At 43.5% G+C, this 25260-nt stretch overlaps 1 protein-coding gene across 1 annotated transcript in view; it reads right to left on the bottom strand.

Annotated features, from left to right (window-relative positions):
• LOC115191199 (voltage-dependent P/Q-type calcium channel subunit alpha-1A) overlaps positions 1-25260 on the bottom strand; it is a 120319-nt gene that overhangs the window by 71200 nt on the left and 23859 nt on the right. Inside the window, exons 7-21 of the mRNA XM_029749139.1 lie at positions 23782-23897; positions 23574-23612; positions 19147-19215; positions 17860-18054; positions 17201-17313; positions 16245-16357; positions 15731-15862; positions 15062-15134; positions 13983-14100; positions 13565-13632; positions 12568-12674; positions 6701-6754; positions 5340-5496; positions 671-1078; positions 519-589 (exon numbers count right to left, since the gene is read on the bottom strand). Of these exons, the coding sequence (XP_029604999.1) occupies positions 519-589; positions 671-1078; positions 5340-5496; positions 6701-6754; positions 12568-12674; positions 13565-13632; positions 13983-14100; positions 15062-15134; positions 15731-15862; positions 16245-16357; positions 17201-17313; positions 17860-18054; positions 19147-19215; positions 23574-23612; positions 23782-23897 (1833 nt within the window). The remainder of the gene's footprint in view (positions 1-518; positions 590-670; positions 1079-5339; positions 5497-6700; positions 6755-12567; positions 12675-13564; positions 13633-13982; positions 14101-15061; positions 15135-15730; positions 15863-16244; positions 16358-17200; positions 17314-17859; positions 18055-19146; positions 19216-23573; positions 23613-23781; positions 23898-25260) is intronic.

The following is a 25260-nucleotide window of genomic DNA, read 5'->3' as shown; positions in this document are numbered from 1 at the left end:
CAAGAACTATTTAGGGAAGAAGCAGTCAGCTGGTATTCTGTCTATAAGGGAGTGGCCAGCACAGTCACCGGATCTCAACCCTATTGAGCTGTTATGGGAGCAGCTTGACCGTATGGTACGTAAGAAGTGCCCATCAAGCCAATCCAACTTGTGGGAGGTGCTTCAGGAAGCATGGGGTGAAATCTCTTCAGATTACCTCAACAAATTGACAACTAGAATGCCAAAGGTCTACAAGGCAGTAATTACTGCAAATGGAAGATTCTTTGACGAAAGCAAAGTTTGAAGGACACAATTAATATTTCAATTATAAATCATTATTTATAACCTTGTCAACGTCTTGACTATATTTCTTATTCATTTTGCAACTCATTTCATGTATGTTTTCATGGAAAACAAGGACATTTGTAAGTGACCCCAAACTTTTGAACGGTAGTGTACATACTTTTGATCCCCAAAGGAAACATTAGGTTTGATATTGACAGATTCAGATACAGACACACGGATCCTCTGTCACTCACTTTCTAACTCGATGCTGTCGGCTCCTCTCTCCATGCCGATGAAGCCTCGGCCTCCTCCCCTCTCCCTCTACCTCACCCCCCTCCCCTACCACTACCCCTTCTGTCCCCTTACCCTTATGCCTTCTCCCTCCCTCCTCCCCCTCCCTCCTAACCCTCCTGTGCCTCCTCTTCTCATCCCCCACTCCTCCCTCGCTATAATGCGGTGACACACTCCTCCCCTCCTTCCCTTCTTTATGCCTACATCTCCTTCCATGTTCCCTTCTTTCTTCAATACCCTCCAGCGTCTGCAGGGACAATCTGCTCCCCCCGTGCCCCAGACGGGCCTCTCTCTCTGGGCCACTAACTCCCCTTGGTTCACCCCCCCTGTTTCTCTGATGGTAGCAGGCCTGGCGTCTGATGTATTCTTCAGCTCTCTGGTGGCCCAGGGTGTCCTGCGGGTCTAGAGGAGGCTCTCCGGGCCGGGTCTTGTTGGTGTTGTTGTTGCGGTTGTCCTGGGGATTGACCACCAGCGGACGGTCCAGGTGGGTCTTCATGTCCCCCGCACGATGGGGGTACGACACCTGGGGAGGGAGGGGGTTAAGGATGTTATCTTCTGAAACTGGATCAATAAGTTACTTTATATAGGCAAACAACAAGGTTAGAATCCTAACACGTGGACCTCAAGTTAAGATTCTTCCATAAATAAAGAAAACCCTATGTTTATTCTCTTTCTAACTCAAATCCTGTCTCCTTTCCTGGGCCCTACTCCTAGAACCAGAGATATACAGAGTTTAGCAAACAGTCTGCCATTTTGTCACCAAAGGTTCTAATTGTGGATGTAATTAGTGGGACATTTTTGGCACCAATAGCTACCAGTAATTTACCAAAGTTACCGGAAGAGTCTGTAATTTTGGTAATTAACAGGTAATCTATGGCAATCTACAGTAACTTTGGTCATTCAGACCTGAATAACTTAATAAAAAATGTATTCATATATTGTCCATAAGTTTCTAATGATAGACCATATGGTTCAAGAGAAAATAGCCTAGCTAATGGAAAAAGCACTTAATCAACAACGGCATTATTTTCAATTAACTCTGCAACTCTTCCAACTGTTGACTTTTTCACAACTGCCACCAGTTTTGCGGCAGAATATTTACAACAATGAAATACTGAAACAGTAAAATAAATAAAAGTCCATAAAGAAATATAGAAAGGATATTTTATGCTGAAACTCATATTAAACACAAATGGTATCCACTAAGTTGATTCTTTTTTTTTAGGACAATGTTTTACAGTTTAGTCATTCCATTTTTTTTTTTCAAATCATCTTATTTGATTATTTGATATATTTTACATGTGATAAGGCCACACAGAGTTAATTACAGAGTTAATTACAGACACCTGTGATCATCTGAAGGACCCCAAAGGGCCGCTAGATGTCTCGTGATAAATGACATCAAATCATTGGAAGTGACAGAAATTCTGGTAGTTTACTGGCAAAATTCAAAAGTTCCAGTAATATATCCTCCCTTTGCAACCATAGGCACCAATATGGTGTCTATTATAAACCATAGGCACCAATATGGTGTCTATTATAAACCATAAAAGGAAAGGAGATACCTAGTCAGTTGTGCAACTGAATGCATTCAACTGAAATGTGTCTTCCGCATTTAACCCAACCCCTCTGAATCAGAGGTACCAATATGGCGTCAATTATAAACCATAGGCACTAATATGGCGGCCATTATGAACCATAGGCACTAATATGGCGGCCATTATGAACCATAAATCTCAAGTTTGCCGAAATACTACATATATACACAGTTGACTCCTGATGATTGCCAACTCCATTGGAGTACATTACATTGCAGTTGATCAGTCTCAATTCGTGTACTGATACATTACATTATTGATTGCTCTGGATATTTAGGCACAGATTGCTACTAAGCACTTTGTGATGTAATTGCAAAAAGCGCTATACATTTTGATGCATTCTCCACTTTAGCACACAGTCCCAAAGCCATATAAAATATATACAAAATAAAATATATGTCATATATTTTTTGGACAAAATATTTGGCCTGACCAGGGAAAACACACATCCCCAGCACCAATAAGTCATGGATCATATATACCAGGATTGGACTGTATTTACACTACCGGTCAAAAGTTTTAGAACAACTACTCATTCAAGGGTTTTTCTCTATTTTTACTATTTTCCACATTGTAGAATAATAATAGTAGTGAATAATAGTGAAGACATCAAAACTATTACATTGACATTTACATTTAAGTCATTTAGCAGACGCTCTTATCCAGAGCGACTTACAAATTGGTGCATTCACCTTATGATATCCAGTGGAACAACCACTTTACAATAGTGCATCTAAATCTTTTAAGGGGGGGGGGGGGTTAGAAGGATTACTTTATCCTAGAAGGATTACTTTATCCTATTACTTTATAACTATGAATCATGTAGTAACCCAAAAAGTTTTAAACAAATCAAAATATATTTTATATTTGAGATTCTTCAAATAGCTACCCTTTGCCTTGATGACAACTTTGCACACTCTTGGCATTCTCTCAACCAGCTTCATCTGGAATGCTTTTCCAACAGTCTTGAAGTAGTTCCCACATATGCTGAGCACTCGTTGGCTGCTTTTCCTTCACTCTGCGGTCCGACTCATCCCAAACCACCTCAATTTGGTTGAGGTCGAGGGATTGTGGAGGCCAGGTCATCTGATGCAGCACTCCATCACTCTCCTTCCTATTAAAATAGCCCTTACACTGCCTGGAGCTGTGTTAGGTCATTGTCCTGTCAAAAAACAAATGATAGTCCCACTAAGTCCAAACCAGATGGGATGGCGTATCGCTGCAGAATGCTGTGGTAGCCATGCTGGTTAAGTGTGCCTTGAATTCTAAATAAATCACAGACAGTGTCACCAGCAAAGCACCCCCACACCATAACACCTCCTACTCCATGCTTTACGGTGGGAAATACACATGCGCATATCATCCGTCTAATGTCTAATGTCCATTGCTCGCGTTTCTTGGCCAAAACTGGTCTCTTCTTCTTATTGGTGTCCTTTAGTAGTGGTTTCTTTGCAGCAATTTGACCATGAAGGGCTGGTTCACTCATTCTCCTCTGAACAGTTGATGTTGAGATGTGTCTGTTACTTGAACTCTGTGAAGCATTTATTTGGGCTGCAATTTCTGAGGCTGGTAACTCAAATGAACTTATCCTCTGCAGCAGAGGTAACTCTAAATCTGTCCTGCCCCTGAGCAAGGCAGTTAACCCACTGTTCCCCGGGCGCCGAAGACGTGGATGTGCATTAAGGCAGCCCCTTGCACCTCTCTGATTCAGAGGGGTTGGGTTAAATGCGGAAGACACATTTCAGTTGAATGCATTCAGTTGTACAACTGACTAGGTATCCCTCTTTCCCTTTCTCTAATGAACTTATCCTCTGTAGCAGAGGTAACTCTGGCTCTTCCTTTCCTGTGGCGGTCCTCATGAGAGCCAGTTTCATCATAGCGCTTGATGGTTTTTGCAACTGCACTTGCAGAAACTTTCAAAGTTCTTGACATTTTCCGTATTGACTGACTTTCATGTCTTTAAGTTATGATGGACTGCTTATTTCAGCTGTTCTTGCCATAATATGGACTTAGTCTTTTACCAAATAGGGCTATCTTCTGAAAACCTTGTCACAACCTTGTCACAACACAAGTGATTGGCTCAAACGCATTAAGAAGGAAAGAAATTCCACAAATGAACTTTTAAGAAGGCACACCTGTTAATTGAAATGCATTCCAGGTGACTGCCTCATGAAGCTGGTTGAGCGAATGCCAAGAGTGTGCAAAGCTGTCATCAAGGCAAAGGGTGGCTATTTGAAGAATCTCAAATATTAAATATATTTTGATTTGTTTAACACTTTTTTGGTTACTGCATGATTCCATATGTGTTATTTCATAGTGTTGATGTCTTCACTATTATTCACTACTATTATTATTCTACAATGTAGAAAATAGTAAAAATAAAGAAAAACCCTTGAATGAGTAGTTGTTCTAAAACTTTGGACCAGTAGTGTATATACACAGTATATGTTTATCTGAGGCTCTATGGGTAACATTTTACATTACAGTGTCGTTATTACTGTGTAATCATTCAGTACAGTACTACAATTATAGTTACTATTTTTTACACTACATTTACACTGTACGATTGCAGTTACTGTTGAAGTTACACTGTACTTACATGCATAACTGGACAGTAATATAGGACTGTGAAGTGTCCCCGTTTTATTGTCTCTCACCTCTCCCTCCTCTTCTCCCCTGACCTTCCAGTCCTCCATGTCTCTCACCTCTCCCTCCCCCTCTCCCCTGACCTTCCAGTCCTCCGTGTCTCTCACCTCTCCCTCCCCCTCTCCCCTGACCTTCCAGTCCTCCATGTCTCTCACCTCTCCCTCCCCCTCTCCCCTGACCTTCCAGTCCTCCGTGTCTCTCACCTCTCCCTCCCCCCTCTCCCCTGATCTTCCAGTCCTCCATGTCTCTCACCTCTCCCTCCCCCTCTCCCCTGACCTTCCAGTCCTCCATGTCTCTCACCTCTCCCTCCCCCTCTCCCCTGACCTTCCAGTCCTCCGTGTCTCTCACCTCTCCCTCCCCCTCTCCCCTGATCTTCCAGTCCTCCGTGTCTCTCACCTCTCCCTCCCCCTCTCCCCTGATCTTCCAGTCCTCCGTGTCTCTCACCTCTCCCTCCCCCTCTCCCCTGATCTTCCAGTCCTCCGTGTCTCTCACCTCTCCCTCCCCCTCTCCCCTGACCTTCCAGTCCTCCGTGTCTCTCACCTCTCCCTCCCCCTCTCCCCTGACCTTCCAGTCCTCCGTGTCCATCTCGTTGTACAGGGCCTCTCTGCTGGTCATCAGGTTCTGTCTCCTTATCTCACTGGTCCTCTGTTCCCACACTGATTTACCACCAGCCTTATTATTCTTCTGCTGCTCCTTACTGTGGGGAGAGATAGGGGAGAGAAAAAAGAAAGAAAATAAGAAAGAAAGAAATAAAGAAAGAGAGAGAGGGAAGTGTAGAAGAAGATATGGAGAGGAAGAGAGGGATAAGAAAGAAGAGAAGGGGATCAGTTGTGAATGTTGCTAGAAGAGATAGAAGAGATAACTAGATGTTTTTTTTCTCCCAGCCATGATATCATAGACCCAACAGCAGACAGACAGCCAGTGAGAAGAGTCCCTGTAGCCCACATAGGAATAAACTGCAGAGGTGGATGTGATGATGATGATTACGATGATGATGAAGATGATTATGATGGAAGTGCCAACACATCGACAGATACCTCAAATTAAGGTATTTTTTACACATAAATTGTGTATTACAAGATTTTGTTGAATAAACATTTTTGTTAGTTGACGTTTTAAACCACATTCTTTTACCAACATTATATCAACAAAATCTCAAACAGTTTGTTTCAATGTATACAAACGATTCCATTATTGCGAGACAAAGACAGAGACAAAGACATAGCCATGGACTTTTGAGAAGGTAGGAGGTGAAATGTGTTACAGCCGTCAGCCCCCCCTCAACTGCACCCCCACCCCCGGTCCCCTCCCAAATGACCCCTCCTGTACTTCCCCTCAAGCTTCTCACTAACACCACTTACCTCCAACGATTCAGATAGTTCAGATCATTCTAGACGTGAATGAACTGACAAATCCTCATAGAAAAGAATGGTCAGTTTTCAATTCAAATATGACATTTCAATTCATCCTTTTGAATCTACTGAATTGAAACTGGAATTGACCCCAACGACCCCAGCTAGCCAGCTTATCACACCTACTAACAAAATGACAGCCAGCCAGAGGTGAACAAACAAACACCAAAACAAGGATCAGGAATTAGGATTGGCAAAACCCAAAAACGTTCCCAAAGTTCCCAGGTTTTCCAAAAACCCCAACTGGAATATTCCAACTGGAAATTATTTTTTCTTAATTTTTTTACCCCCGGAAGTCTTTCGAATTTTGCAACCCTAATCATGAAACAGCACGGAAAGACAGACTGAAAAAACTACACTAACAAAAGAACGACACAAACAAAAAAATAAAGGAAAAACAACATCAGAAAAGGATGGATGAGGAAAGGATAAAATAAAAAGTAAAAAATAAAAAAGTAAAAGCGTAAAATGAGATAAACGAGTAAATACCAGTCAAGCACATTCTCTGTGGCATCGATACGCTCAGTTTTTGTTACTGTCACTCTGAAGAGGAGACAAGGAGGGAGGGAGCGACACAACCAACATAAAAACAACGCCGCCACGACCTTCCTCCCACCACTTCTACCGTACACAACGTTTATATACAACCTTCTCACAACATTTCCTTTTTTCTTTCTGTCCACAACGTTTCCACAACGTTGAGAAGAGTGAGTGTGCTCAGAGTGTTGTTAGTGTAATGAGAAATAGGGGTGTTAGGAATAGGGTTAGTAAGGTGAATCGGATAAAAACAATGTCCTCCCTCCACCTCTACTATATACAACGTTTATACAACGTTCGCAAGATTGAGTCCTGGCTGTTAGTGTAAGAAGATGTGGCAAACCTTCTCACAACATTTACAGAACCTTCAGACAACCTTTAGATAACATTTAGAAGAGTGAGTTAGTGTGTTCGTGTAGGAAGAAGGGAAGGGGGGGGGGGTTGGAGTAGGGTTAGTTACCGGTAGGTGGCGTGTATAAAAACAGCGCTGCTACAACCTTCCCATGTTTAAATAACCTTTAGACTTGGGTTGTCATGATACCAGTCACACAAGCAAACAAAACATAAAGCGGACTTCAATCCAAATCAAATAAAAGTGAAATGCTTACTTACAAGCCCCTAACCAACAATGCAGTTTAAAAAATATGAATAAGAAATAAAAGTTACAAGTAGTTAAAGAGCAGTGTGCGGCGGCACCGGTAAGTCAAGGTCATTTTTAATTTTTAATTTATTTAATTGGCAAGTCAGTTAAGAACAAATTCTTATTTTCAATGATGGCCTAGGAACAGTGGGTTAACTGCCTTGATCAGGGGCAGAACAACAGATTATTATTTTATTTTCATTTTTTTTACCCTGTCAGCTCGAGGATTCGATACAAGTCCAACGCTCTAACCACTAGGCTACCTGATGCCCCATATGTACATGTAGGTAGAGTTATTAAAGTGACTATGCATAGATAATAACAGAGAGTAGCAGCGGCGTAAAGGGGGGGGGGCAATGCAAATAGTCTGGGTAGCCATTTGATTAGATGTTCAGGAGTCTTGTGGATTGGGGGTAGAAGCTGTTTAGAAGCCTCTTGGACCTAGACTTGGCGCTCCGGTACCGCTTGCCGTGCGGTAGCAGAGAGAACGGTCTATGACTAGGGTGGCTGGAGTCTTTGACAATTTTTAGGGCCTTCCTCTGACACCGCCTGGTATATAAGTCCTGGATGGCAGGAAGCTTGGCCCCAGTGACATACTGGGCCGTACACACTACCCTCTGTAGTGCCTTGCGGTCTGGAAGCCGAGCAGTTGCCATTCCAGGCAGTGATGCAACCAGTCAGGATGCTCTCGATGGTGCAGCTGTAGAACCTTTTGAGGATTTTGAGGATCTGAGGACCCATGCCAAATCTTTTCGGTCTCCTGAGGGGGAATAGGTTTTGTTGTGCCCCGTCGATGAGAATGGGAGCGTGCTCAGTCCTCCTTTTCTTGTAGTCCACAATCATCTCCTTTGTCTTGATCACATTGAGGGAGAGGTTGTTGTCCTGGCACCACACAGCCAGGTCTCTGACCTCCTCCCAAAATGCTGTCTCGTCATTGTCGGTGATCAGGCCTACCGCTGTTGTGTCATCTGCAAACTTAATGATGTTGTTCGAGTCGTGCCTGGCCGTGCAGTCATGAGTGAACAGGGAGTACAAGAGGGGACTGAGCACACACACCTGAGGGGCCCCCGTGTTGAGGATCAGTGTGGCGGATGTGTTGTTACCTACCCTTACCACCTGGGGGTGGCCCGTCAGGAAGTCCAGGATCCAGTTGCAGAGGGAGGTGTTTAGTCCCAGGGTCCTTAGCTTAGTGATGAGCTTTGAGGGCACTATGGTGTTGAACGCTGAGCTGTAGTCAATGAACAGCATTCTCACATATGTGTTCCTTTTGTTCAGGTGGGAAAGGGCAGTGTGGAGTGCAATAGAGATTGCATAATCTCTGGATCTGTTAGGGCGGTATGCAAACTGGAGTGGGTCTATTGTTTCTGGGATAATGGTGTTGATGTGAGCCATGACCAGCCTTTCAAAGCACTTCATGGCTACAGACGTGAGTGCTACGGGTCGGTAGTCATTTAGGAAGGTTACCTTAGTGTTCTTGGGCACAGGGACTATGGTGGTCTGTTTAACATATGTTGGTATTATAGACTTGGACAGGGAGAGGTTGAAAATGTCAGTAAAGACACTTGCCAGTTGGTCAGCGCATGCTCGCAGTACACATCCTGGTAATCCATCTGGCCCTGCGGCCTTGTGAATGTTGACCTGTTTAAAGGTCTTACTCACATTGGCTGCGGGGGGCGAGATCACACAGTCGTCCAGAACAGTTGGTGCTCTCATGCATGTTTCAGTGTTATTTCCCTCGAAGTGAGCATAGAAGTAGTTTAGCTCGTCTGGTAGGCTTGTGTTACTGGACAGCTCTAGGCTGTGCTTCCCTTTGTAGTCTGAAATGGTTTTCAAGTCCTGCCACATTCGACGAGTGTCGGAGCCGGTGTAGTACGATTTGATCTTAGTCCTGTATTGACGCTTTGCTTATTTGATGGTTCGTCAGAGGGCATAGTGGGATTTCTTCTAAGCTTCCAGGTTAGAGTCCCGCTCCTTGAAAGCGGCAGCTCTAGCCTTTAACTCAGTGCGGATGTTGCCTGTAATCCATGGCTTCTGGTTGGGGTATGTACATACGGTCACTGTGGGGACGACGTCATCGATGCACTTATTGAGGAAGCCAATGACTGATGTGGTGTACTCCTCAATGCCATTGGAAGAATCCCGGAAAATATTCCAGTCTGGGCTAGCAAAAAAGTCCTGTAGCTTAGCATCTGCTTCATCTGACCATTTTTTTATTGAACGAGTCACTGGTGCTTCCTGCTTTAATTTTTGCTTGTAAGCAGGAATCAGGAGGATAGAGTTATGGTCAGGTTTGCCAAATGGAGGGCGAGGGAGAGCTTTGTACTTGTCTCTGTGTGTGGAGTAAAGGTGGTCTAGAGTTTTTTTCCCTCTGGTTGCACATTTAACATGCTGGTAGAAATGAGGTAAAACAAATGTAAGTTTCTCATGTTGGAAACAAACAGCCGTACGATGTCACCCAGAGTCACATGTTTATATTCCAAGCTATAGCACACTATATTTTACTTCCTGCCATGGAAAATCAGGTGTCGTAGTATTGCTATACTGTTACTGTGACAACATTTAGAAGAGAGCTTGGAAGGGGTTAGTTGTTGGAGTAACGTGTTTGTGCCTCTGTTTAAATCACCACCACAAAGTCAAAGACATTAGTATCTCATGTATGGCACCTTAAATGTATGTGTCTATGGCTGCATTTACACAGGCAGCTCAATTCCAATCTTTTGACCAAAAGAGCTGATCTGATTTGTCAAAAGATCAGAATTGGGCTGCCTGTGTAAATGCAGCCTGTAATATTGTGTAACATGAAGTCTTGATAAACAGTATCTTAATACAGTATTGTTAATATATAGCAGGGAAATGTACACACACTCTCTCTCCTCCTTCCCCTCCCCTACGTCCTCTAAGACATGACTATTGTTCTCCGTGTAAAAAACCACTAAGACAGGCACAGAGTACCGGGTAAGGACTTTTTATAAAGGGCTGGAGGGGCTTTTGTAAAATCTGCTTCTCCTTGCAGAAACAGCAGACAATGGAACACACACACACACACACAAAAGGGCACATCAAACATTTCAAAGGGCCACAGAATTTCAGTAGAAACTATTTCCTTTTCCTGTCACTGTCTTTGATGATAAGAAGATGCCATTCTTCTGGCTGTAGTCTGTCTTTGCCCGCTGCGTTGCCGAGTAGCCACGTAGCTCGTTTCCATTGACTCTGAATGGAATTAGGGTGGAATTACGTTTTAGTGCACTCACTGTCAAATTTGATGATGCTTCAGACGTTTTTTTTTATGGGACCTTGCCACTCCTCGAAGCTCAAACTAGTATATTTAACCATGCTTCCATCTCATAACTAGTATAGTGTATTTAACCTCCTTCTCATAATTACTGTAATGCATTTAACCTTGTACCTCTCTTGATGATAACTGTGATTAAAGTTGAAGAAGCCTAGGTCAGTGGCTACGGAGATTTAGGTCGAGTGGGAGATGGCGTGTGCGCCAGATTGAGTCTTGAAGTGTGTGTCGGTCAGATTGAGTAGAGTAATGGAGTGTACATTAGACTGAGTACTGTGTGTGTGTGTGTGTGTGTGTGTGTGTGTGTGTGTGTGTGTGTGTGTGTGTGTGTGTGTGTGTGTGTGTGTGTGTGTGTGTAATATAGATATAATATAGATGGAATATAGATAGATAGATAGATAGATAGCCTTATTCTAAAATGTATTACGTTGTTTTTTCCCTCATCAATCTAGAAACAATACCCCATAATGACAAAGCAAAAACAGGTTTTTATACATTTTTGCAAATATATATATAAAAAAAGTAAATATCAAATGTACATCAGTATTCAGACCCTTTACTCAGTAGTTTGTTGAAGCACCTTTGGCAGCGATTACAGCCTTGAGTCTTCTTGGGTTTGACAACAAGTTTGGCACACCTGTATTTGGGGAGTTTCTCCCATTAATCTCTGCAGATCCTCTCAATCTGCACAGCTATTTTCAGGTCTCTCCAGAGATGTTCGATCGGGTTCAAGTCCGGGCTCTGACTGGGCCACTCAATGACATTCAGAGACTTGTCCTGAAGCCACTCCTGCGTATGCTTAGGGTCGTTGTCCTGTTGGAAGGTGAACCTTTGCCCCTGTCTGAGGTCCTGAGCCTCCTGGAGCAGGTTTTCATCAAGGATCTCTCTGTAATTTGCTCCGTTCATCTTTCCCTCGATCCTGACTAGTCTCCCATGCTTCACCATGGGGATGGTGCCAGGTTTCCTCCACACGTGGTGCTTGGCATTGAGGCTAAAGAGTTCAATCTTGATTTCATCAGACCAGAGAATCTTGTTTCTCATGGTCTGAGAATCTTTAGGTGCCTTTAGGCAAACTCCAAGCATTCTGTCGTGTCTTTTACTGAGGATTGGCTTCCATCTGGCCACTCTACCATAAAGGCCTGAGTGCTGCAGAGATGGTTGTCCTTCTGGAAGGTTCTCCCATCTCCACAGAGGAACTCTGGAGCTCTGTCAGAGTGGCCATCGGGTTCTTGGTCACCTCCCTGACCAAGGCCCTTCTCCCCTGATTTGCTCAGTTTGGCCGGGAGGCCAGCTCTAGGAAGAGTCTTGGTGGTTCTAAACTTCTTCCATTTAAGAATAATGGAGGCCACTGTGTTCTTGGTGACCTTCAATGCTGAAGAAATTGTTTGGAACCCTTCCCCAGATCTGTGCCTCGGCACAGTCCTGACTCGGAGCTCTACGGAAAATTCCTTTGACCTCACGGCTTGTTTTTTTTGCTCTGACATGCACTGTCAACTGTGGGACCATATATAGACAAGTGTGTGCCTTTCCATATCATGTCCAATCAATTTAATTTACCACAGGCGGACTCCAATCAAGTTGTAGAAACATCAAGCATGATAAATGGAAACAGGATGCACCTGATCTCAATTTTGAGTCTCATAGCAAAGGGTCTGAATACTTACTTTTTCACATTTCTTACATTACAGCCTTGTTGTAAAATTGATTTAAAAAAATAATCCTAATCAATCTACACACAACATTAGGATACTTTTTTAAAATCCATTTTAGAACAAGGCTGTAATGTAAGAAATGTGAAAAAAGTAAAGGATCTGAATACTTTCCGAATGCACTGTAGATAGATAGATAGATAGATAGATAGATAGATAGATAGATGTGTACTCTACTCACGCAGCGATGGAGAGGTTAGCGGCAGACAGAGGACTAACTTCAGCCACCTCCTTGGCCTTCTGCAGGGTTGTCTTGGCATTAGCTGCCTCTTCTTGCTCCTCCTCATCCTGGAGAGAGAGAGAGAGAGAGAGCGAGAGAGCGAGAGAGAGAGAGAGAGGAGGAGAGAGAGAGAGAGAGAGAGAGAGAGAGGAGGAGGAGAGGAGAGAGAGAGAGAGAGGGGAGGGAGGGTGAGAGAGAGAGAGGGAGAGAGAGAGAGAGAGGGAGGGAGGGTGAGAGAGGGAGGGAGAGGGAAGGAGAAATAAACAGAGGAAGAGAGGGAGAGAGAGGGAGGGAGAGAGAGGGAGGGAGAGGGAAGGAGAAATAAACAGAGGAAGAGAGGGAGAGAGAGGGAGAGAAATAAATAGAGATAAAGAAAGTGAGAGAGAGAAAGCGAGAAAGAAAAGAAAGAAAGAGCGAGAGAGAGAGAAAGAGAGAGAAAGAGAGAGCATTAGCCATATGAAATAGACCTTATTCAGTCTGTATGTTCTAACCATTGACAGCTAGTGGGGTGTAGAACGTTAGTCAATTAACAATGGCCGCCGTCTGAATAAGGTCTATAACCTGGTCCAGTCAGTAGTAGACAGGCTCAGTAGAAGAGTAATACAGTACAGTATAATTCCCCAAATTCCATTGTTTTCCAGAAACCCTTGTCGGAAATTCCTGTAATTAGGGGGGCATAAGCAGGAAATCCAGGAATCCTGGAAAACCCTGGGAATTTGGAGAAAGTTACCGGAATTGTGCAACCCTAGTAACATAATCGCCATGTGATGTACAGTAAGGACAGCTCTAGGATCAGCTTGCCATCCCCAAATCCTAACCTTAACGTTATTGGGGGAAACGCAAAAACTGACCCAAGATCAGCATAGAGTATAAGGATAACTTCACCCATACAGTCATAGCCAGGTTATGTACAGTTATAGCCAGGTTATGTACAGTAAGGTATAATGTGGTCCAGTACCTTGGTCAACTCCTGAGCATTGGCCAGATTGTCCACGGCGATAGCTAAGAACACATTCAGCAGGGTGTCTGAGAGCAGGGGCTTAAGGAACCGAAAGGACCAACTCAGAAACATTGTGACACAAGTCATGACATTGTGATGAGTATCTGTTTCCTCTGTGTTCCTCTAGAATGTCTGTACGTGTGTTTTTACGTGTCGCGTTACACACACACACACACACACACCATAGAGAGACTTCAGTTGTACTATGTGTGTGTTTGTGTATGCATTTATATGTGTGTGTGTGTGTGTGTGTGGTGCGTGTGCGTGTGTATGCATTTCTGTGTGTCTCTGTGTGTATGTGTGTGTTTATGTGTGTATCAGCGTAGACCTGTGTGCGTGTGTGTGAGTCAGCATAGAGCCATGGTCATCAGGATACAGTTGCCGAAGAGTGTGAGCACTATGAAGAAGACGGAGTAGGCCATTCCACCGTTTACTCCTCCCTGAGACTTGATCCCATCATACATCACCATGTTCCAGTCTTCACCCGTCAGGATCTGAATACACACACACACGCGCGCACGCACACACACACACACACACACACACACACACACACACCCGCACGCGCACACACACACACCCACACACCCACACGCGCGCACGCACACACACACACACACACACACACACACACACACACACACACACACACACACGCGCACGCACACACACGCACGCACGCACGACAGCACGCACACACACACACACAGATCATCATACATGACACATGTCATATCTGTGCAGTTTCCATATGACACACGGCACAGTAAAACACTAGTGTTGAGCCATTTGCATGTGCGCACACTCACGGGAGAAAAATACAAGATGTTACCACACACGTAATCAACGCACAAAGCGTGTTCACACAATGTTCACACAACGTGAGTCCAGCTATTCAGAGAAACCCAATAGGAGAACTAAATATAATAAGAAACAAGTCCTACGAGTCAGAGACTGGAACAGCCAATCAAATCTAGAAACAGGATGTGAACACAATGACCAGAGTGCTGTACTACCGTGTCAAAAGCACAGAGAGCAGGTGTTTGGTATGAGACAGAACCTGGGCCCTTTCACATCCCCCTGTGTGATCCCAATCCTGGGGCGTTTGGTACCCCGATTCACTCTAGTAGGCATGTGTAATACCTGGCTGTAGCGAATCCTGGCCCTGCGTGAGTAGCGGGTCTAAGATGCAGGACCAGTGGACCTACCAGGTATTGTAATGCAGCAGCGCGAGTCGCGTGGCATTTTTTCCCCTGTTGTAAACAGACTAACTCGCTGACGTCATGTAAAATATGCATGTTTCTAATCGCGCCCTCAAAACGGTTCTTTTCAGGTCTTGGGAAAGCAAAACATGTTATGTAGATTTCTCACAAACGCTCCAGGAAACCGAACCAGGTAACCAAATTTCATATGTGAAAACGCCCTGTATCACCAAAGAATGGTCCAATGTCTGACCTGAAATACTGTCATTATAGCTGCAGGAAAGGTGTCAAAGTTGGTGGCCGGCGTGCCACCTTCAAAGTTGAATCTGGAAGGGAGAAAGAGAGCGGGAGAAAGAGAGAGGGGGAGAGAGGGACAAAGGGAGAGAGAGGAGCGAGCGAGAGAGAAGTGCGAGACATTATGATATATCATGGATACGTCCGGACAGATCCACACAGAAGGAAGTCCATTGTGAGTTGACAGTTCCTCAAGTCTCTCTCTCCACGCCATGAAGTCCATCATCAGTTTATGCGTGTGTGTGTATTACATTTTACATTTCAGTCATTTAACAGATGTTCTTATCCAGAGCGACTTACAGGAGCAATTAGGGTTAAGTGCCTTGCTCAAGGGAACATCAACATATTTTTCACCTAGTCCGCCTGGGGATTCGAACCAGCAACCTTTGGGTTACTGGCCCAATGTCTACCTGCCTCCCATTGTCTATGAATGTGTGTGTGTGGGTGTGTACGTAACAGCCCTTGGATTCCTGTGTGTATGTGTGTGTGTGTGTGTGTATGTGTGTGTGTGTGTGTGTGTGTGTGTGTGTGTGTGTGTGTGTGTGTGTGTGTGTGTGTGTGTGTGTGTGTGTGTGTGTGTGTCGGCGTGGGTGTGAACCTGTGTGTGTGTATGTGTGTATGTACTGACTGTCCACCGAAGAGCTGCATGCCCAAAAGGGCAAAGACGACAATGAAGAGGAAGAGGAGGAAGAGCAAACTGATGATGGACTTCATAGAGTTGAGTAATGATACCACCAAGTTACGTAGAGGGGCCCAGTACCTAGGGAGAGAGGGATGAGGACAGAGGATGAGAAAGAGGGGGAGGGAGAGAGAGAGAGAGAGAGAGAGAGAGAGAGAGAGAAAGGAAGGGAAGAGAGAGGTTAGTGGACAGGCATAAAAAAACATCAAGACATCAAAACCACTTTTATGTCAAACTGGCTAGGTCAGAGAAAGAGAAGAAAGCAAGGGAGGAAAAGAGACAAATGCAGACAGTAGTGATGGCCGACTGGAAAATAGAAACAGAGAGAAAATGACAAAGTCAGAAGAAGAGAGAAGAGAAAAGGATGGAGAAAGGCTGATGATGCAACTAGCCTGTAGCAGTGGTGAAACACAGAATCCCTTGGTGACTGAAGATGCCAAACAACGCTGTGTGTGAGACTCACTTGGTGACTTTGAAGATCCTGAGCAGTCGGAGGGCTCTTAACACACTGATGCCAAACGATGTCCCTGGCTTAATGACCGCGTATATCACCTCAAATATACTGCCCACGATCACCTAACACACACACACACACACACACATCACATGTATTCATGTGGATTAGAACACACATAAAGTGAATTGACTGGTCCTGAATGATAAAAACAAAAAAGTATCGTCACTTCATAGTCAATATAGTTCAGCTAGTGCCAATGAAATGATTTTCAGCTTCAGATGCACATTAACAACAGTAGTAGAAGCTATAGTAGTAGTATGCTGGTGGTATAGTAGTAATATAGTAGTAGTATACTGGTGGTATAGTAGTAGTATAGTAGTAATATAGTAGTAGTATACTGGTGGTATAGTAGTAGTATAGTAGTAGTATACTGGTGGTATAGTAGCAGTATAGTAGTAATATAGTAGTAGTATACTGGTGGTATAGTAGTAATATAGTAGTAATATAGTAGTAGTATACTGGTGGTATAGTAGTAGTATAGTAGTAGTATACTGGTGGTATAGTAGCAGTATAGTAGTAATATAGTAGTAGTATACTTGTGGTATAGTAGTAATATAGTAGTAATATAGTAGTAGTATACTGGTGGTATAGTAGTAATATAGTAGTAGTATACTGGTGGTATAGTAGCAGTATAGTAGTAATATAGTAGTAGTATACTGGTGGTATAGTAGTAATATAGTAGTAATATAGTAGTATAGTTGTAGAACAGTAGTCGTGTAGTAGTAGTAATTTCGTAATATAGTTGTAGAATAGTAGTAGTGTAGTAGTATTAATTTAGTAATATAATAGTAGAATAGTAGTAATATAGTAGTGGTATAGTAGTAGAATAGTAGTAATATAGTAGTGGTATAGTAGTAGAATAGTAGTAATATAGTAGTAACAGGAGTAACAGCTCTACTCACAACACAGTCAAAGCAGTTGAAGGAGGAGTTGAAGTAGGGCCTTGTCCCCAAGCCATACATCTTAATACACATCTCTGACATGAACAGGCCCAGGAATATAAACTCTGCATAGACTGGAGAGAGAGAGAGAGAGAGAGAGAGAGAGAGAGAGAGAGAGAGAGAGAGAGAGAGAGACAGAGAGAGAGAGAGAGACAGAGAGAGAGAGACAGAGAGAGAGAGAGAGAGAGAGAGGAGAGAGAGAGAGAGAGAGAGAGAGGAGAGAGAGAGAGAGAGATGAGGAGAGAAGGGGGGATTTAGATGGAGAGAAAGAGAAAGTGGGTAGAGAAGGAAGAAGGGAAGAGATAGAGAATCAGGTTAGATGACTGGAGATCGATAATGACATTAGCTAGTCTATGATGGCAGACTGCTGTGATGATAACTCTACATGATTAATAGACTTCATCAGCTAGACATCTTATGGAAATTAGACTGGACACTAGCCATGCATAATCACTTCAGTTCAGGAAGTGTGTGTGAGACTCACAGAGAAAGGCGGACAGCATCTCAGGCCTGGTCGTAGTGCACATTGTGTAGAGGTAAGGTGTGTGTGTGATCATGGAGAGTGTGGGTGTGTTTGCATGTGCGTGTTTTCATGTGTGTGTGCATGTACATCTACTCACAGAGAAAGTCGGAGAGGATCTCAGGCTGTTCATAGTGTACCACTGCCACACACATGGTGTTGAGGCCCACCAGACTCAGTACGGTCCAGTAGAAGGCCTGAGTCTTCACCATCTTACGGATGAAGAACCGGATCCGCCGCTCGTTCCTATTGTAGTTGGACCCATCCTGTAGACTACCTCGGCCAAACGGGTCTCCTAGAAGATGATGAAGAGTTATAGATCGGTCATTCGCCTTGAAAGCAGCATTTGATAAGCGGTAGATCCATTTTGCTATTTCTATGCTAAGTATTTTTACTTTTGATTTTGTTTGTCATACTGTATGTATCACTTTATATTTATTTTAAATGTGTATTTTGTTGTTAATTCTTGTGTTTTTTTTATATACATGAAATATGTAGTGTATCAAATAATTCTGCATCGCTGCCATTAATAAATCATTTTAAGTTCATTGAACTTCGGCCTAACTTTTTAAGTTAAGTTGGAACAACAATTTGTGTAGTTGATTTTTGGCCACTTTAAATGTCAACTTTACACTTCTACAAAAAGTTGAGTGAACTCAAAAACTGTATGGAACTAGTTACTAAAATATCTTGAGTTGGGCCACCTTGATTTAACATGTTTATTATTCTTTTTTTGAATATCGCTAGCAACAACAGAATAAAAACATTTAGATTTACATACCTACAATAGGAGCAACAACAGAATAAACACATTTTGAATTGCATACCTACAGTAGGAAAATATTAGAATATCTTCTTTCTAATGATGTGAAATGTATTTCTCAACTCCTAATATTGAGCAAATTATACTCACTGAAGTCTCTGACATAGACTTTGAAAAAGCCCCCGCAAACAGTCAAGTGCCGCTGACTGATGGTAAAAGCGTTTTTGACTTGAACATACATTTTTGCCAAGACTTTGCTAACTTTTGTTTAACCAGCTAAACAGCTGCTTTTAGTGAAAACGTGTTTGGAGTTACCTTTCTAGCTAATAGCCTGTGTTATAGTTTACACTTCCTCCAATTATAATGTGGGGAGGTCAAAATAATGAAAAGATCTACCAAATCTATTCATATTAAAATGTTGATTAGTTCACTTTGCCATAATCATTCACCTGATAAGAAAAGGCATGATACATTTATTTTTGCTAACGTATGATGGGGGTCCCTGGGTCGCCGGTTGCCTGGGAGGGGGCGCGTGAGCAAGAAAAGGTTGAAGATCCCTGTTTTACACTGTAATGCTTCTTCATTAAATGATTATGATATTATAAATAATTGTGGAATAAAAACCATTAGCTCCACCGTCTTCCCCCTCCTCTGGATTCAGCAGCTCTTTCTTGTTCTTGGTCTTGACGGTACCTGGAGGATATAGAAAGATAGAAATGTTCCAATCTCTCTCTCTCTTTCTCTCTCTCTCTTAGACACACACACTCATTCTCTCTCTCGGTATCACAAACAAGGTTTCCATCCAACCTTTTTATGTGACTAAAGTACATATCGGATTTCCATCATGACAGGCCTGATGGAAACCGAACATTCTTCGCCAAACTTTCCAAATGTCGACAAAACAAAATACGCAAGACAAGGTGGGATCTTTTTGTGCCAGTAAAATGAATTATGCGAGAAATGGCGGTGGAAACCCTTTTATGCGCAAATATTGATATAATAAGCATCATATCGTAAAGTTGGAGTCACGCGATGACATGTTGTGTGGTCCTCCCACTACGACTCGTCAGGAAAGCACGCAGTTTATTAGGCTCCAGATGAAAGACAGTGTTGTGAAAGTCACAGGAGGCTGGTGGCACCTTCATTAGGGAGGACGGGCTCGTTTTAATGACTGGAGCAGAATTCGTGGAACGGTAACAAATACATCAAACACATGGTTTCCATGTGTTTGATGCCATTTTATCTCCTCCTTTCCGGCCATTATTATGAGCCGTTCTGTGGTGAAAGTGCAACATGATAAGCTTGATGTTCCTTTCCAGTTAATATTGAGGGTCTTATTCTGGTGACATGGTAATCGATGCTTGGCTGCCATTTGACAAATAAAAATAATCTTGCTCCGTTTTATGGGCTCCTAACCAACTGTACTATTTTGTTTGTTTTGTGTGTGTGTGTAACTCATTTGGTACATAATGTTGCTGGTACATAATGTTGCTGCTACTGTCTCTAATGACCGAAAAGAGCTTCTGGACATCAGAACAGCGATTACTCACCTCGAACTGGACAAAGATTTTTTATTTAATGAGTCGGACGCTGCTTTGTCGAGACAAGGCCCAAATCCCCATCATCAGCGTGAAGACAAAATGGAGAAAAAGGGGGAGGAGGGCTGGGTGCCTTGTAAGAATTCGCAGACAAGTAGGTACACCACCACTACCCTCGGTATTATTGGCCAACGTGCAATCATTGGAAAACAAACTGGATGATCTACGATTAAGACTATCCTACCAACGGGACATTAGAAATTGTAATATCTTATGTTTCACCGAGACTTGGCTGAACAAAGACAAGGATAATATAGAGCTGGCTGGCTTCTCCGTGTTTTGGCAGGACAGAGCAGCTACGTCTGGTAAGACGAGGGGTGGGGGTGTGTGTCTATTTGCCAATAACTGCTCGTGCGCGATGTCTAATATTAAAGAAGTCTCAAGGTATTGCTCGCCTGAGGTAGAATACCTCATGATAAGCTGTAGACCACACTATCTACCAAGAGATTTCTCATCTATATTATTCATAGCCATCTATTTACCACCACAAACCGATGCGGGCACTAAGACCGCACTCAACGAGCTGCTTAAGGCCATAAGCAAGTAAGAAAATTCTCACTCAGAAGTGGTGCTCCTAGTGGCCTGTGACTTTAATGAGGGCAAACTTAAATCTGTTTACATAATTTATACCAGCATGTCACATGTGCAACCAAAGGAAGAAAAAAAAACTCGAGACCACCTTTACTCCACACACAGACTCTCCCTCGCCCTCCATTTTGCAAATCTGACCATAATTCTATCCTCTCGAATTCCGGGTTACAAGCAAAAACTAAAGCAGGAAGTACCAATGACTTGCTCAATACGGAAGTGGTCAGATGACGCGGATGCTACGCTACAGGACTGTTTTGCTAGCACAGACTGGAATGTGTTCCAGGATTCATCCAATGGCATTGAGGAATATATCGACTCAGTCACCGGGTTCATCAATAAGTGCATTGATGACATCGTCCCCACAGTGACCGTACGTGCATTTCCCAACCAGAACCCATGGATTACATGCAACATCCGCACTTAGCTAAAGGCTAAAGCTGCCGCTTTCAAGGAGCGAGACACCAATCCGGATGCTTATAAGAAATCCCACTATGCCATCAGACAAACCATCAAACAGGTAAAGCGTCAATACAGGACTAAGATTGAATCCTACTACATCAGCTCTGACGCTAGTCGGATGTGGCAGGGATTGAAAACTATTACGGACTACAAAGGGTAACACAGCCGCGGGGTGCCCAGTGACGCGAGCCTACCAGACTAGCTAAAAGCCTTTTATGCTCGCATCGAGGCAAGCAACACTGAAGCATGCATGAGAGCACCAGCTGTTCCGGACGACTGTGTGATCACGCTCTCCGTAACCGATGTGAGCAAGACCTTTAAACAGGTCAAAATTTACAAAACCGCGGGGCCAAACGGATTATCAGGACGTGTACTCAAAGCATGCGTGGACCAACTGGCAAGTGTCTTCACTGACATTTTCAACCTCTCCCTGTCCGAGTCTATAATAATGTTTCAAACGGGCCACTATAGTCCCTGTGCCCAAGAAAGCAAAGGTAACCTGCCTAAATGATTACCGCCCCGTAGCATTCACATCGGTAGTCATGAAGTGCTTTGAAAGGCTGGTCATGGCTAACATCAACACCATCATGCCAGAAACCCTAGACCTACTCCAATTCTCATACCGCCCCAACAGATCCATAGATGATACAATCTCTATTGCACTCCACACTGCCCTTTCCCACCCGGACAAAAGGAACACCTATGTGAGAATGCTGTTCATTGACTACAGCTCAGCGTTCAACACCATAGTGCCCACGAAGCTCATCACTAAGCTAAGGACCCTGGGACTAAACACCTCCCTCTGCAACTGGATCCTGGACTTCCTGATGGGCCGCCCCCAGGTGGTAAGGGTAGGCAACAACACACGCTGATCCTCAACACTGGGGCCCCTCAGGTGTGCGTGCCTAGTCCCCTCCTGTACTCCCTGTTCACCCACGACTGCGTGGCCAAGCAGGACTCCAACACCATCATTAAGTTTGCTGACGACACAACAGCGGTAGGCCTGATCACCGACAACGATGAGACAGGTCAGAGACCTGGCAGTGTGATGCCAGGATAACAACCTCTCTCTCAATGTGAGCAAGACAAAGGAGCTGATCGTGGACTACAGGAAAAGGAGGGCCAAACAGGACCCCATTGAAATCGACAGGACTGAAGTGAAGGGGGTCGAGAGTTCCTTGGTGTCCATATCACCAACAAACTAACATGGTCCAAACACACCAAAGAGGGCACGACAATACCTTTTCCCCCCCAGGAGAAAAGATTTGGCATGGGTCTCCAGATCCTCAAAAAGTTCTGCAGCTCTACCATCAAGAAAATCCTGACTGGTTGCATCACCGCCTGGAATGGCAACTGCTCGGTATCTGACCGCAAGGCGCTTCAGAGGGTAGTGCGTACAGCCCAGTACTTCATTGGGGCCAAGCTTCCTGCAATCCAGGACCTATATAATAGGCGGTGTCAGAGGAAAGCCCAGAAAATTGTCAAAGACTCCAGTCACCCAAGTCAGAGACTGTTTTCTCTGCTAGCGCACGGCTAGCGGTACCGGAGCGCCAAGTCTAGGTCCAAAAGGCTCCTTAACAACTTCTACCCCCAAGCCATAAGACTGCTGAACAACTAATCAAATGGCCACCCAGACTATTTACATTGACCCCCCCCCCCCCCCCTTTGTTTTTTCACTGCTGCTACTCTCTGTTTATTATCTATGCATAGTCACAATACAAATGACCTGGACTAACCTGTACCCCCACACGTTGACTCGGTACAGGTACCCCTGTGTTACTTTTAGATTGACTACATTTTTTTTTTACTTTCGTTTATTTGGTAAATATTTTATTAACTCTATTTCTTCAACTGCATTGTTGCTTAAGGGCTTGTAAGTAAACATCTCACGGTAAGGTCTACACCTGTTGTATTTGGCGCATGTGACAATACCAGAGTGGGTACACTCACTATACAACACACATTGTTTTGTGAGCAAGTTGGAAATGCGATGGAAACCCATTTAACTTGGATTTATTATACAGTAAATGGGAATTTAACCGCAAAAAGATGTTTATGTGCACTACATCATCACGTACAGCCTTTTATCTGTCAATGTGATGGAATCACATCTCTGGAGGGAAAAAGTACGGGGGGGGGTAGAAAATCTATCGCCAGTTGGATGGAAATCTAGCTTCTTTCTTAAATTGTTCTCTCTCTCAACCAACATGATTCTCTCATACACTTTCTGTCTCTCTCTCAACCAACATGATTCTCTCATACACTTTCTGTCTCTCTCTCAACCAACATGATTCTCTCATACACTTTCTGTCTCTCTCTCAACCAACATGATTCTCTCATACACTTTCTGTCTTACTCTCACCCACCCCCCACTCTGACTGAAGTAGACTGAAGTAACTTTACCGGTGAAAATGGTACCATCCTCATTCAGAAGGACCTCCTCTGTAGAAACACAATAACACATGGTCAACAACAACACATGATGTCGGTTGTCAGTTTGTATAAAGTTAAAGAGCAATATCTTTTAGAACACTGTTACAGTTTGTGTTTGTGTAAAGGAAGTGTGTGTGTGTGTATGTGATTGTGTGTGTGTGCATGTGTGTGTACTTACCTGCTTTACAGATCCATTCTAGATATCCGTTCAGCTCTCTCTCTATTTGTTGCTGGCGTCTCAATTTGAGGAACTCTGCACGGTTCTCTACCCGCTCTCTCTCTTTGGCAAACTCCCTGTAGGGGTAGTGCACACAGTCACAAACACTTACTCTTAACACACTATATCTAGTACACACACTAGGGTCGCACACTCACAATCACTTACTGGTAACACACTATATCTAGTACACACACTAGGGTCACACACTCACAATCACTTCCTGGTAACACACTATATCTAGTACACACACTAGGGTCACACACTCACAATCACTTACTGGTAACACACTATATCTAGTACACACACTAGGGTCACACAATCACTTACTGGTAACACACCATATCTAGTACACACACTAGGGTCACACAATCACTTACTGGTAACACACTATATCTAGTACACACAATAGGGTCACACAATCACTTACTGGTAACACACCATATCTAGTACACACACTAGGGTCACACACTCACAATCACTTACTGGTAACACACTATATCTAGTACACACACTAGGGTCACACAATCACTTACTGGTAACACACCATATCTAGTACACACACTAGGGTCACACAATCACTTACTGGTAACACACTATATCTAGTACACACACTAGGGTCACACACTCACAATCACTTACTGGTAACACACTATATCTAGTACACACACTAGGGTCACACACTCACAATCACTTACTGGTAACACACTATATCTAGTACACACACTAGGGTCACACAATCACTTACTGGTAACACACCATATCTAGTACACACACTAGGGTCACACAATCACTTACTGGTAACCCACTATATCTAGTACACACACTAGGGTCACACAATCACTTACTGGTAACACACTATATCTAGTACACACACTAGGGTCACACACTCACAATCACTTACTGGTAACACACTATATCTAGTACACACACTAGGGTCACACAATCACTTACTGGTAACACACTATATCTAGTACACACACTAGGGTCACTCACAATCACTTACTGGTAACACACTATATCTAGTACACACACTAGGGTCACACAATCACTTACTGGTAACACACTATATCTAGTACACACACTAGGGTCACACACTCACAATCACTTACTGGTAACACACTATATCTAGTACACACACTAGGGTCACACAATCACAATCACTTACTGGTAACACACTATATCTAGTACACACACTAGGGTCACACACTCACAATCACTTACTGGTAACACACTATATCTAGTACACACACTAGGGTCACACAATCACTTACTGGTAACACACTATATCTAGTACACACACTAGGGTCACTCACAATCACTTACTGGTAACACACTATATCTAGTACACACACTAGGGTCACACAATCACTTACTGGTAACACACTATATCTAGTACACACACTAGGGTCACACACTCACAATCACTTACTGGTAACA

The sequence above is a fragment of the Salmo trutta genome, unplaced genomic scaffold, assembly GCF_901001165.1.
Source record: "Salmo trutta unplaced genomic scaffold, fSalTru1.1, whole genome shotgun sequence".
NCBI lineage: Eukaryota > Metazoa > Chordata > Actinopteri > Salmoniformes > Salmonidae > Salmo > Salmo trutta.
The sequence above is the reverse complement of the archived record's forward strand: the minus strand, read 5'-3'. Positions and strand labels throughout refer to the sequence as shown.